We start from the raw sequence: 14,029 nt of genomic DNA, 5'->3' as shown, positions 1-14,029 counted from the left end.
CAGTGGAAAGCCACTGCAGCTTTTGGGACACACAGATATGAAATCTAAGTTTAAGAAAATGGCTCTGGTACCATATTGGTAGATAAAGGAAGGGAGTGGAGATAGGAGACTGGTTGAAGAGATGATGAACACCTGAATCAAGGCAATAACTGTAGCAATGGAAAGAAGGGCTCCTGTGTCAGAATAATAGTCCCTCAAAGATGTCCACATCTGTCCTTATCCTCAGAACCTGTGAATATGTTACCTTACATGGCAGATAGGACTTTGCAGATGTGATTTATTTGAGGATCTTGAGATGGGAGTTTGTCCCAGTTTATCTAGTTGAGACTGATGTAATCATAAGAGTCCTGGCAGGAGGGTCACAGTCAGAAACAGAGATGTGATGACAGAAGCAGAGATCAGAGTAAGCCACGATGAGCCCAGGAATGTGGGTGGCCTCCAGAAATTGGAAAAGGCAAGATAAGATTTCTTCCCTAGAGTCTCCAGAAGGAATGGGGCCTTGCTGACACTGTGACTTTAGCACCAGAAGACCCATTTCAGACTTCTGATAGACTGTAAGATAATACATTTATGTCATTTTAAGTTGCCAGTTTATGGTAATTGGTAATAGCAGTGATTGGAAAGATACAGGGGACAAACTGAGAATGCATGATTTTAGGTAACAAATTTGCAGTGTGAGGGGAAGAGCAATAGAAGAGAACACCAAGGTCTGCAATATGTGTGAAAGTAGGCAGATGCAGTTGACTGTCAAACTCTGAAGTCTGAAGAGAGACAATGGTAAGTTTTGAACATGTTGACTTTGAGGAGTAGTTTAGAGGTTCATAGTGCCCTTTGAGGATATGGTCATGCAAAGTCACCTGAACAATGTACATTTACTCTTGTCATTCTGCTTTTTTGTGAACAGTTCCTTTCTTTATATTCTCTCAAGCACCTGCTGGTAGCTTATCTTGGATCAACCAGTTTGCCAGTGTTAGGAAAGTTAAGGAAATTAGGTAGGAGGAGATTTGTTGGAACTGCTACTTTTTTGATTTTAATATTTAATAGACAATTATGACTTTTTGCTTAAATGTTTTCTCAGCATTTTGATAATATGCTTTAAAATCTAATATGGTATTTTTTATGCTTCTGTTAAAGAGATTAATTTTAATGAAGATTATATACCTATAATAGTATTTTTGTTTGCTTAAATCTAGGAAGGTAGAAAGTATCTTTATGAACTTAGATTCTCAGTATAAACTGTTACGATGTTCTTATTTCATGTTATTTAGCTGGCCAGTACGTTTGAGCACTACTTTGTGAACAAATGTAATAGACTGTATGAAAATAAAATATATACACTTATTTCCAGAAGAAAAAGTAGTTTTAAGCTTATTTGGCTTTAGCAAGTTTGAAAATCATCTCACTTTATTTGTGCTCTTGAATTTCATATCAAGGAGGATGGTGGGATTGCCAAAATCAGTAAATGAAAAGTAGCTTTAAGCAGATAGATTAAAACTAATTTAGACTTAAAAAAGTTATTGCCTTGATTTAGGTGTTTATTATCTCTTCACCCAACCTCCTATCACCACTCCCTTACTTTATTTGCCAGTATTAGTTACCAGAGTTATTTTTCTAAAACTTAGATTTGATATCTACATCAAAAGCTACTTATATTAAAAGCTACTGCTTTTAATATGTCTAAATTACTTAATTTACATTTTAAAAGACTTAGACTTTTTTCCTATCTTATTTTAATTAATACAATTTATAGTGTTTTACCTTATTGTTTAAATAACTCCTAATGCAAGATGCAACTATATTTGTAAAGATTTTGATTAAAATTTATGTTTTTACTTTTGTCTTTAATGAAATGTTCTTTTTACCTAAAATTCTCAGATCCTTATATTCGAGCATGTCTGCTAAAGCAAACTTGTATACTTTTCTTTAAGATCAGGTCAGGCCGGGCGCGGTGGCTCAAGCCTGTAATTCCAGCACTTTGGGAGGCCGAGACGGGTGGATCACGAGGTCAGGAGATCGAGACCATCCTGCCTAACACGGTGAAACCCCGTCTCTACTAAAAAAATACAAAAAACTAGCCGGGCGATGTGGCAGACGCCTGTAGTCCCAGCTACTCGGGAGGCTGAGGCAGGAGAATGGCGTGAACCCGGGAGGCGGAGCTTGCAGTGAGCTGAGATCCAGCCACTGCACTCCAGCCTGGGTGACAGAGCGAGACTCTGTCTCAAAAAAAAAAAAAAAAAAAAAAAGCTCAGGTCCCCAGAATGGCATCAATAAGTAATAAGACTGAAGTTTTCTTTTTCTTTTCTTTTCTTTTCTTTTTTTTGTTTCTTTTTATGATTTCAGCTTTTATTTTAGATTCTGGGGGTATATGTGTGGTTTGTTACCTGGATATATTGCCTAATGCTAAGGTTTGGTGCATGATTGATTTTGTCAGCCAGGTATTGAGTATAGTACCCAATCGTTAATTTTTCAACTCTTACCCCCTTCCTGCCCTCTTCCCTCTAGTAGTCCCCAGTGTATATTGCTGTCATCTTTATGTCCACAGTTATCCAGTGTTTAGCTTCTACTTATAAGTGAGAATATGCGGTATTTGGTTTTCTGTTCCTGTGTTAATTTGCTTAGGATAAGGGCTTCCAGCTGCATCCATGTTGCAGCACAGGACATGATTTTGTTCTTTTTTGTGGCTGCCTAGTAATCCATGGTGTATATGTACCATATTTTCTTTATCTAATCCATCGTTGATTGATGAGCACCTGCGCTGATTCCATGTCTTTGGTATTGTGAATAGTGCTGTGATGAACATAAAAGTGCATGTGTTTTTTTGGTAGAATGATTTATTTTCTTTTGGATATGTACCCAGTAATGGGATTGCTGGGTCAAATGGTAGTTCTAAGTTCTTTGAGAAATCTCCATTTCACTTTCCACAGTGGCTGAACTAATTTACGTTCCCACCAACAATATATAAACATTTCCTTTTCTCAGCAGCCTCATCAGCATCTTAACATGCTGTTTTTTGACTTTTTACTAATAGGCTGAAGTTTTAAATTCATGAAAAAAACATAATTTCAAAGTTAGGTTTTTCATTGTAGTTGTGATATATCCCTGGGAATATATAGTTAATTACTATAAATATGAAAATTATTACCTATTTTTTACTTATATGGTTTAAAATTAATATTTGATATCTCAGTGCTATGACTTAGAAAAAATGAAAAGTTTTTATTTGAATCATAAATCTATAAATATTTACAAATATTTTCAATGAGGTACATCTAAAACCATTCAGTTTCAGAGTAGTTTGATGGAGAGTACTAAGTAGCTGTAACTAATCACCATCTTATAAACTACTGTTGAATATGTATTTGAGATCTGTTATTAAGTTTGTTTGTATACTTTGGCATAAAAATGAGAAAGCAGACTTAAAAGAGCTGACTCAAATTTGTTATTTTGTAGTCTGATTTTCTTTCAATTGATTGGTTTACCATTTGTGATTGAGGGTGCTTATTTTCTAACAGAAGGTAGCAATGTAGACAAGAAGAAAATATTTCCCAGATTTACTATTTGACTTACAAACATTGGATTTAGACATAATATCAAAGAAAAATAGAATTTAAGGGGTACAGTTACAAAATTTAAATCGAGTTGTATCTACCTATCTATTTTACTTCCTTACTTTAGTGTAAGAATAAACATTTCATGCCAGGTGCAGTGGCTCACACCTGTAATCCCAGCACTTTGGGAGGCTGAGGCGGGCGGATCACTTGAGGCCAGGAATTCCAGACCAGTCTGGCCAATGTGGCGAAACCCTGTCTCTGCTAAAAATACAAAAATTAGCTGGGTGTAGTGGCGCATGCCTGTAGTCCCAGCTACACTGGAGGCTGAGGCATGAGAATTGCTTGAGCCTGGGAGGTGGAAGTTGCAGTGAGCTGAGATCGTGCCACTGCACTCCAGCCTGGGTGACAGAGTGAGACTCTGTCCCCACCTCCCTCTCCCCCCTGAAAAAAGAATAAACATTTCAATTATTCCAGAAATTTTGGATAATTAAAAAGAATTCTGGTTATTATCATTTTTATGGATTAATGTTGAAACATTTTCATGGCGTCTTAGGCTTTGTTTCCTGGTGAGTTTATCTTTCCTAACTCAGGTTGTGTGTTGCCATTCCTATGAGGCTTGCCTCACACAGAGTTCCATAACTTTTCTCTGAATTCAGGACCTTTGTGCATACCTCTGTCACAGGAAGGATATACTATATCATTTTGCAGTCTATGTTCTCTTAAAGCCTATGAGCTCCTCAAGAGCTAAGACTGTGTAGTTTCATGATTATTGTATATATCTTGAGCATTAGGATATTGACTGGCATGTATTAAGTACTTAATAAATATTGGTTAAATAAACATTGCCAGTCAGGCACGGTGGCTCACACCTGTAATCCCAGCACTTTGGGAGGCTGAGGCAGGCAGATCACTGGAGGTCAGGAGTTTGAGACCAGGCTGGCCAACATGATGAAACCCCGTCTCTATTAAAAAAATTACCAAAATTAGCTGGGCGTGGTGGCAGGCACCTACAATCTCAGCTACTCAGGAGGCTGAGTCAGGGGAATCGCTTGAACCTAGGAGGTGGAGGTTGCAGACAGCCGAGATCACACCACTGCACTCCAGCCTGGGGGACACGGCGAGACTCCATCTCAACAACAACAACAACAACAAATTGCTTCATTAGATCCTTGTAGCCACCCCGCCAAGTAGATAGTCTAGATGACATTATTATTATTCACTATTTATAGATAAGAAGCCTCAAGTATTTGGAGTTTTAGTAATATGCCCAAAGTTAATTTTGTAGATCTGGGATTCAGCCCGAGTTTTGTTGGTTTGTTTTATTCTAATATCTGTCATGTTTGGACAGCGTCAAACCCAAGTTTTATGTTTCTAAAACCCATTTTCTGACTAATGTGAAGCGTTTTTTTTCTCTCCCCACCCCTTCTTTAAACTATTTTTTTTTTTTTTTTTTTGAGACAGAGTCTCACTCTGTCGCCCAGGCTGGAGTGCAGTGGCCTGATCTCAGCTCACTGCAAGCTCCGCTTCCCGGGTTCACGCCATTCTCCTGCCTCAGCCTCCCGAGTAGCTGGGACTACAGGCGCCCGCCACCTCGCCCGGCTAGTTTTTTGTATTTTTTTTTAGTAGAGACGGGGTTTCACCGTGTTAGGCAGGATGGTCTCGATCTCCTGACCTCGTGATCCACCCGTCTCGGCCTCCCAAAGTGCTGGGATTACAGGCTTGAGCCACCGCGCCCGGCCTAAACTATTTTCTAAAAAACTCTTTTTCTTTTAAACTTTATTTTCTGCAAAGGTGAACTATCCACAGAGTTCAAAAATTAAAACAATATTAGATTGAGAGTTCTTGCTTTCATTCTTGTCCTTCCCATTCCTCTACCTTCCTGCCTGCTTATTTTTATTCTTTTCACTTATTTACCCCAAATGTAGCATACTATATACACTGATGTGGAACCTGCTATTTTCAACATATATCAGCAATACATTGTTCTTGAACACTATGTGGAGAACTACATAGATAATTTTTAATAGTTGTTTTGAAAAAAGAATAAACTCGTGTATTTTACAGCAACATGGATGGAACTGGAGGCCATTATCTTAAGTGAAACAACGCAGACACAGTCAAATACCACATGTTCTCACTTAGAATTGGGAGCTAAATAATGTTTACATATGGACATAGAATATAGATTAATGGTCACTGGAGACTCAAAAGGGTGGGAGGCTGGAAATGGAGTTAAGGGATATTTAATGGGTACAGTGTAAACTATTGGGTGTTGGTTACACTAAAAATCCAGACTTCACCACTATGCAATATATCCATGTAACAAAACTGCAGTTTTACACCTTAATTTATTTATTTTTGAGACAGGGTCTTGCTCTGTCACCCAGGCTGGGGTGCAGTGGTGCGATCTTGGCTCACTACAGCCTTGACTTCCCCAGCTCAAGTGATCTGCCTGCCTCTGTCCCCCAAGTAGCCGGCACTACAAGGGCGTGACACCACTCCCAGCTAATTTTTGTAATTTTTGTAGACATGGGGTTTTACCATGTTTCCCAAGCTGGTCTCAATCTCTTGAGCTCAAATGATCCGCTCGCCTCAGTCTCCCAGAGGGTTGGGGTTATAGGCATGAGCCACTGTGCTTGGCCTGTAGGCCCTTAAATTCACACACACACACACACACACACACGCACGAGTTGTTTTGTAGCCTTTTTACAGCTATATATAATTGTTTTGTTGGAATGAACTTGTTTATTCATCCTATGGTTGGTGGACACAGGGAATATGGTTTGTTTTTTCTTTTTTTTTTTTTTTGAGACGAAGTGTCGCTCTTGTTGCTCAGGCTGGAGTGCAGTGGCGCGATCTCGGCTCACTGCAACCTCCGCCTCCCAGATTCAAGTGATTCTCCGGCCTCAGCCTCCCTAGTGGCTGGGATTACAGGCAAGCACCACCACGCCCGACTAATTTTGTATTTTTTTAGTAGAGACGGAGTTTCTCCATGTTGGTCAGTCTAGTCTCGAGCTCCCAACCTCAGGTGATTTGCCCACCTCGGCCTGGGAATATAGTTTTAAAATGTCTTTTTATGTAGAATTTCAAGTGTATGCAAAAGTGAAATAGTAAAATGAACTTCCCACATACCCATCGCCCAGCTTCAATACTTACCTCACGTCAATGGTTTTTATCTCTTACCTCCTAGAACTCTTCCACTTTCAGACTTTAAAATTTTTTTTTATTTTTTATTTTGAGGGAATGTCTCACTGTTAACCAGGCTGGAGTGCAGTGGTGCAATCATGGCCCACTGCAGCTTCGGACTCCCTGGCTCAAGGGATCTTCCTCCTCAGCCTTCTGAGTAGCTGGGACTACAGGTGCCGGCTGCCTCCAGACTATTTTGAAGTGAATCCCAGATACCAAATCACTATAACCATAAATATTTCAGTCAAATAGTGTTGTTTGACAATAAGAACATCACTTTTCTATAGTAAGAAATCCATTATAATCTATATATAAGAATAAAAAGATCTATTAAATTTCTTAGGCTTATAGAGATACTCATGTTATAATGTTTCTTAGAGGAAGAATACTTCCCTTTAGTTTTCAAAAACCAGGCCAGGAGCGGTGGCTTATGCCTGTAATCTCAGTGCTTTGGGAGGCTAAGGTGGGAGGATCACTTGAAGCTAGCAGTTCAAGATCAGCCCGGGCAACATAGCAAGACCCCATCTCTACAAAAAGTAAAAAAAATTAACTGGGTATGATGGCGTGCACCTGTAGTCCCAGCTACTTGAGAAGCTGAGGTGGGAGGATCACTTGAGCCCAGGAATTCAAGGCTACAGTGAGCTATGATCACACTACTGCACTTCAGCCTGGGTGACAAAGTGAGACCTTGTCTCTTAAAAAACCCAAACATTTAATTTATTATATTTTATAAAAGAAGTATCTGAATGGATTAGTAGGTAAAAATTTGAAACTTTGAAAATTTAGATTGAGTTGTATCTACATATCTATTTTTCTTTGATAGAATGGGTTATATTGTACCAGCCTATCTTTCATAATACAGTTAACTCTTGTCTTCATTCTTCCACTCTTTCTCTTTTTATTTAAACATATTGAGAAAGGGAATAAACTGTCTTTTGTTTGTTTATTTTTCTTTTTTAAGCCAAAACAGAAAGAAGTGCTTGGATGAATGATAATCTGTTACTGTCAAAGTATTCTACTCAATTTAAGATTGATGCTAGCATTTCTTAGCTTGATTTAATTACTTGTCTGTCATCTGGTAGTTACGGATTCGAGACCTTGAAGGAGCTTTGCAAGTAGAAAAGGCCAGTCAAGCAGAAGCTGTTGCTGATTTGGAAATGATCAAGAATGAATTCAAAGAAGTTGAAAGTGCATATGAGCGAGAAAAGCATAATGCACAAGAGAGCTTTGCAAAACTAAATTTGTAAGTATTCTACTGTAAAATTCTCTAAATTAACATAAAGATTTTATAAAAGCTATGTAAAATATGAATGTATACTATGTATTTTTGATATAGCTCCCATTAATGTCTGTGGTAGATTGGGGTAAGTGACTTCATAAAACATAACTATACTTTCCTGTATAGGTAAAAATGGAAATGCTCTTTTGGATGTTGAAGTATATTATATTCCAAGTAGCCCAAGAAATTGAGTAATATACTAGGAAGTAAATATATTAATGTAGTTTGTATTATATGATTGATGTAATGCAATATCTTTAAGTATTAAGACCAGCTTGGGCAACATAGTGAGACTTCGTCTCTACAAAAAAATAAAAAAATTAGCTGGGTATAGTGGTGTGCACGTGTAGCCCCAGCTACTCAAGAGGCTGAGGTGGGAGGATCACCTGAGCCCAGGAGTTCAAGGCTGAAGTGAGCTATGATCTAAGGCTAAGATCTGGGGCTAAGATTTCTAAGCCACGTAAAATGGTCTATATGAAGATGGATAATATTTGACATTTTCTCAAACTACAGAAATAATAATAATAGCAGTAATACTGCTACTAGTGGCTAACATGCATTTGTGACTCACTACATACATAGCACTGCATCGTTTCATTTGTCTAACACCCTATGAGGAAGGTACTTTTAAAAATCTCTTTTACAGATGTGGAAATTGAGGCTTAGCCAGAGTAAGGACATATAGCTCCTAAGTGGCAGAATTAAAATCTTTCTGACTCCTACTGATTTTAACCTTTTTCAGTTCAAAAGCCTTTCATCTTCAAAATTCTGTGAAATGCTTTAAGAAGTTTATAATGCATTCATATGTTTCCAAAAATAAGTCAATAGTAGACATTTTAAACCATTTTGCCCCAGAGGGTGAAATTCATACTACTATTTGTTTGTGGCATGATAATACACTGGCATATTAGAATTATATTTTAATCTTAGTTTCTATTTATGGCAAGTAGATAATGATTTTCCATTTGTAGCTACAGTATAAAGATTTCTTTTAAAATGCTTTATTGGCTGGGCACGGTGGCTCATGCCTGTAATCCCAGCTCTTTGGGAAGCCAACTCTGGTAGATCACTTGAGTTCAGGAGTTTGAAACCAGCTTGGCTAACACAGTGAAACCCCGTCTCTACTAAAAATACAAAAATTAGCCAGGTGTGGTGGTGGGCACCTGTAATGTCAGCTACCTGGGAGGCTGAGGCAGGAGAATCACCTGAACCTGGAAGGCAGAGGTTGCAGTGAGCTGAGATCGCGCCATTGTACTCCAGCCTGGGCAACAGAGGGAGACTGCGTCTCAAAAAAACAAACAAACAAAAAAAGACTTTATTTATTATAAGAAGTGAGTTAATTTAAGTGAAAGTATTACTTAAATAGTGGTAATTTTTGTGAATGTGACAAAAACCATGAAGATTGTACCTGAAAGACTGAAAAAATTTAAAACTCTTTTAAAATGTTGGTTTCTTTAATTAATGATACTTATAATATTTTAAAGCAATAATTGTTAACTGAATTTCCTTGCTTCCTCTAGTATGACTTAAATGACATTCTGTGAATGTTATTCTGACTTATTTCTCATTTTTTTTTGAACCGTTGCTTGAATGTGCACATTTAATATATTTCAATGTATTCAGATTTTATTCAAATATGTATTCAAATATTCTGCATATCTATTTGAAAGGCTTTTATGTGGAACATAGTGAAGATTTATTTACTTTTGCTTTAAGGTAATGATTAGGACCTACAAATAAAACTGTAAGAAGTCAGAATGAGCTCCCAATAATTAAAGCTTTCTAGCAATGAAATAATAGACATCTTTCAGGGAACTAGTGACTCCCTGCCTTGGGAAATTCAAAACACAGAGTGGATGATTCTCTGTCATGGATATTGAAGAAGAGAGTCTCATAAAGATTGGACCGGAGGAATTTTAACCTACTTGCTAACAGTTAAGCTCTGAGTCTAACCTATATACTTTCCTAACTGGACCCCACAGCAGTTTTTTTCCTTAAGTTTGTTTTGCTGTTAGTTGTATTTTGGTACTTGAAAAATTTTACTCAAGTTTAATATTCCAGTAAGCACCAACTGACAATTCTAAACATTGGTTACATATTCCAACTAGGCACTAGCTAATTAACACTCCTAATGCTTTAACATAATGTCCCTTATCGCTTCTTCATTTGTATATAACTGTCATAATAATATACGTTAAATATTATAAATAAATAATGACAGGTAATCGTTAAAGCCCAATAATCGTTGAAAATTTCTGTGACTTTCGTTTTCCCATCCCGTCTTCCTTTTCCGTGTATGTGAAATGAAAGCCACTTCCACCCCTTCTGTCTGTAGTATAAGAAGGAATGATATGACTTGAGGGATCTACCTGTACTTCCATTTTCCATTTTCTGCCTGTACTTCTGACTATACTTCAGAATCGTCTTTAAGAAAGGTTTTTTAAATTTCTTAAATATTTTTTTAAAGAAGATTCTGAATTTCTGAAAAAAATTCTGTTGTTTCAAAGTAGTTCTAAGTTTTGGTTAATGTATTCCACATAGAGAATTGATAGATTTTAGGTCTTTAAGGTAAATAATACTTTTAACTTACAACTTTGAGAATGTGGAGTTTTGAAGTAGAATATTGTTTTACCTGTTGTGAACTGATGTAGCAGTTCATCATGCTTGAACCTGCCATTGGTTAAGGTTCTTAAGCTTCTGTTTCTTGCCAGGTAGACCTAGGCAGGATCTCACTAAAAGGCAGGAGAAAGAAAGCTGTGTTTATATTGCAGAGTTATAGTTTTGGTCCATAGTTCCATAACAGTAGACATTCCTGCATGAAATTATTTTAGATGGAATGTATATATTCCATCATTCTGTAATCAAAATTTCTTAGTGTAAAATTTTTTCCATCTAAAACTTACAGTATGAAACTAAAGCTTTTCAATAATCTTTTGTTTTCTTTTTGAACTTTTTTTTTCTTTTTAATTATGGGTAAATAATAGTTGTACATGTTTATAGGGTACATGTGATATTTTTATACAAGCATACAATGTGTGATGATCAAATCAGGGTAACTGGGCTATCCATTAACTCAGGCATTTATCATTTATTTATGTTAGGAACATTCCAATTCCACTTTTTTAGTTATTTTGAAATATGTAATAAATTATTGTTAACTATAGTTGCTCTGTTGTGCCACCAAACACTAGATCCTGTTACTTCCATCTAGCTGGATTTTTGTACCCATTAACCATCTGAATTTTCAAATATAGTAAAGTCTTCATTAGCTGTGATAATTGATTGCTGGGCAATAGTAGGGAGAAAGAGATCATAGTAATCCTCAGGTATAGTTGAAACTTAAATTTAATTTGAAACATCATTAGTCAAATATATCATACTAAATGGACTGCATCTAAATTTATTTCTTAGACTCAATATTTAGGAATTTAGTTTCCTAAATATATCACCCAAAAGGATAAACATAACAACAGTATTGTAACTTAGTAGCACTATTTTTGTTTACATTGTATGTAAAACATAGTCCGAAGATGGCTATTTGTTAAAATAGCCTGTTATTGTCAAATTCTTAGCTGAAGTATTTAAAAAAAAAAAAAGAAGAATGGAACTCCAGTAGGAAAGAAGGCATCCTAGCTACAGACTTACTTCTCCTCTCTTCCCTTTCTTGCCGAAATCCTCCACCTTTTAAGTCCTGGCCCTTTCCCATCAGAAATCAGAGACGAGGCATCTCCTTTACCTGCCCTACTCTTGCCCCACTTACTCCCTCTTGGTTGGGAGTTTAGCAGCGTGGTAGGAGTCAGCTTTTTTGGGTGGTCCACCAGAATGCTCAATAGCAAGGTGTGTTCCCCCATTTCAATGGACACAGTTTGGCCTTTATTTATAAAATAGTACCCCCCCCCCCAAAAAAAAAAGCTGTGTGTGTATTGTGTGTGTAATGACGGATGCACTTAATTTTATATTTTTTGAGTAATAGTAATTTTTAACTAAAATCTTGATTTTATCAAATTAATACATGTACACAGTCTAATGAATAAAATGGTACTGTTAGGCTCATGAAAAACAACAGTTTCATGCCCCATTGCTCTCCAATATCAGTTTATACTCCTTTGATGCATCTACTTTCAAGTCTTAGTGCTGTTTCTTCTGAAATTTGATTTCATATTTCTAAATAACAAGCATAGTATGCCATTTTTTCAGTTTCTGCCTTTAGATATCTATTGACTTCTACTTATATATCTCTATTACATCCTTCTCCCACACCACAGACACTTACTCCTTCCCTCTTTCCATTCTTTCCATAGAGTTATATTTTTGGGTTCAGCATACTTTATTTTTTCTACAGTTTAATTTTTGTTAACCCATCTTTTTTTTTATAGCACATTTTATTGTGTTCTTTGTTATTTATTGTCTGTCTTATGTAACAAGAAACTTTGTTTTGTTTATTACTGTCTGTCAATGCCTAGAAAGTTACATAAGAGCTGCTAAATATAGATTTATGGAATTGGGCTGGATGTGGTGGCTCATACCTGTAATCCCAGCACTTTGGGAGGCTGTGGTGGGAGGAGTGCTTGAGGCCGAGGTGGGGGAAGATTGCTTGTGGTGGCGCAGGTTTGTAGTCCCAGCTATTTGGGAGGCTGAGGTATAAGGATTGCTTATGCCAAGGAGTTCGAGGCTGCACTGAGCTATGATCATGCCACTGTACTTCACCGTGGGCGACCAAGTGAGACGCTGTCTAAAAAAACAAAACAGAAAATATTTGCAGAATCAACAGATGAGAATAGTTAATAATTGCCTCATTTTAAACTGTATTAGTTTATGTGATTAACCAATCACTTATTAAATTATTTCTAAACATTAACAGAACCGAAAGTCTCCCATGTTCCTACACCTCAGAGATGCTATCATTTTAAATTTCTTCTAAGAGAGGTTCCTCCTGGACTCTTTTGTCTACTTCTTCCAGTCTGGGCAAGTTTTTTTTTTTTTAATTTATTTTTAATTTTTTTTAGACTTTAAGTTCTAGGATACATGTGTGCAACGTGCAGGTTTGTTACATAGGTATACATGTGCCATGTTGGTTTGCTGCATCCATCAAGTCGTTTACATTAGGTCTTTACATTAGGTCTTTCTCATAATGCTATCCCTCCCCAAGCCCCTCACCCCTGGCCAGGCCCCGGTGTTTGATGTTCCCTGCCCTGAGTACATGTGTTCTCATTGTTCAGTTCCCACCTGTGAGTGAGAACATGTGGTGTTTGGTTTTCTGTCCTTGTGATCGTTTGCTCAGAATGATGGTTTCCAGCTTCATCCATGTCCCTGCAAAGAATGTGAACTCATCCTTTTTTATGGCTGCATAGTATTCCATAGCGTATATGTGCCACATTTTCTTAATCCAGTCTATCATTGATGGACATTTGGGTTGGTTCCAAGTCTTTGCTATTGCGAATAGTGCCGCAATAAACATATGTGTGCATGTGTCTTTATAGCAGCATGATTTATAATCCTTTGGGTATATACCCAGTAATGGGATGGCTGGGTCAAATGGTATTTCTAGTTCTAGATCTTGAGGAATCGCCACACTGTCTTCTACAATGGTTGAACTAGTTTACAGTCCCACCAACAGTGTAAAAGTGTTCCTATTTCTCCACATCCTCTCCAGCACCTGTTGTTTCCTGACTTTTTAATAATCGCCATTCTACCTGGTGTGAGATGGTATCTCATTGTGGTTTTTATTTGCATTTCTCTGATGACCAGTGATGATAAGCATTTTTTCATGTGTCTGTTGGCTGCATGAATGTCTTCTTTTGAGAAGTGTCTGTTCGTATCCTTTACCCACTTTTTGTTGGGGTTGTTTGATTTTTTTCTTGTAAATTTGTTTAAGTTCTTTCTAGATTCTGTATATTAGCCCTTTGTCAGATGGATAGATTGTAAAAATTTTCTCCCATTCTGTAGGTTGCCTGTTCGCTCTGATGGTAGTTTCTTTTGCTGTGCAGAAGCTCTTTAGTTTAATTAGATCCCA

General features: G+C 37.1%; 1 protein-coding gene across 2 annotated transcripts in view; it reads left to right on the top strand.

Moving 5' to 3' along the window:
- CCDC171 (coiled-coil domain containing 171) overlaps positions 1 to 14,029 on the top strand; it is a 398,142-nt gene that overhangs the window by 82,924 nt on the left and 301,189 nt on the right. For both annotated transcript variants that reach the window (XM_025359528.1, XM_025359526.1), the window contains one exon: positions 7,820 to 7,980. In XM_025359528.1, coding sequence (XP_025215313.1) covers positions 7,820 to 7,980 — 161 coding nt within the window. The remainder of the gene's footprint in view (positions 1 to 7,819; positions 7,981 to 14,029) is intronic.

The sequence above is a fragment of the Theropithecus gelada genome, chromosome 15 (assembly GCF_003255815.1).
Source record: "Theropithecus gelada isolate Dixy chromosome 15, Tgel_1.0, whole genome shotgun sequence".
Lineage (NCBI taxonomy): Eukaryota > Metazoa > Chordata > Mammalia > Primates > Cercopithecidae > Theropithecus > Theropithecus gelada.
Note: the sequence above shows the minus strand (reverse complement) of the source record. Positions and strands in the feature narration are given on the sequence as shown.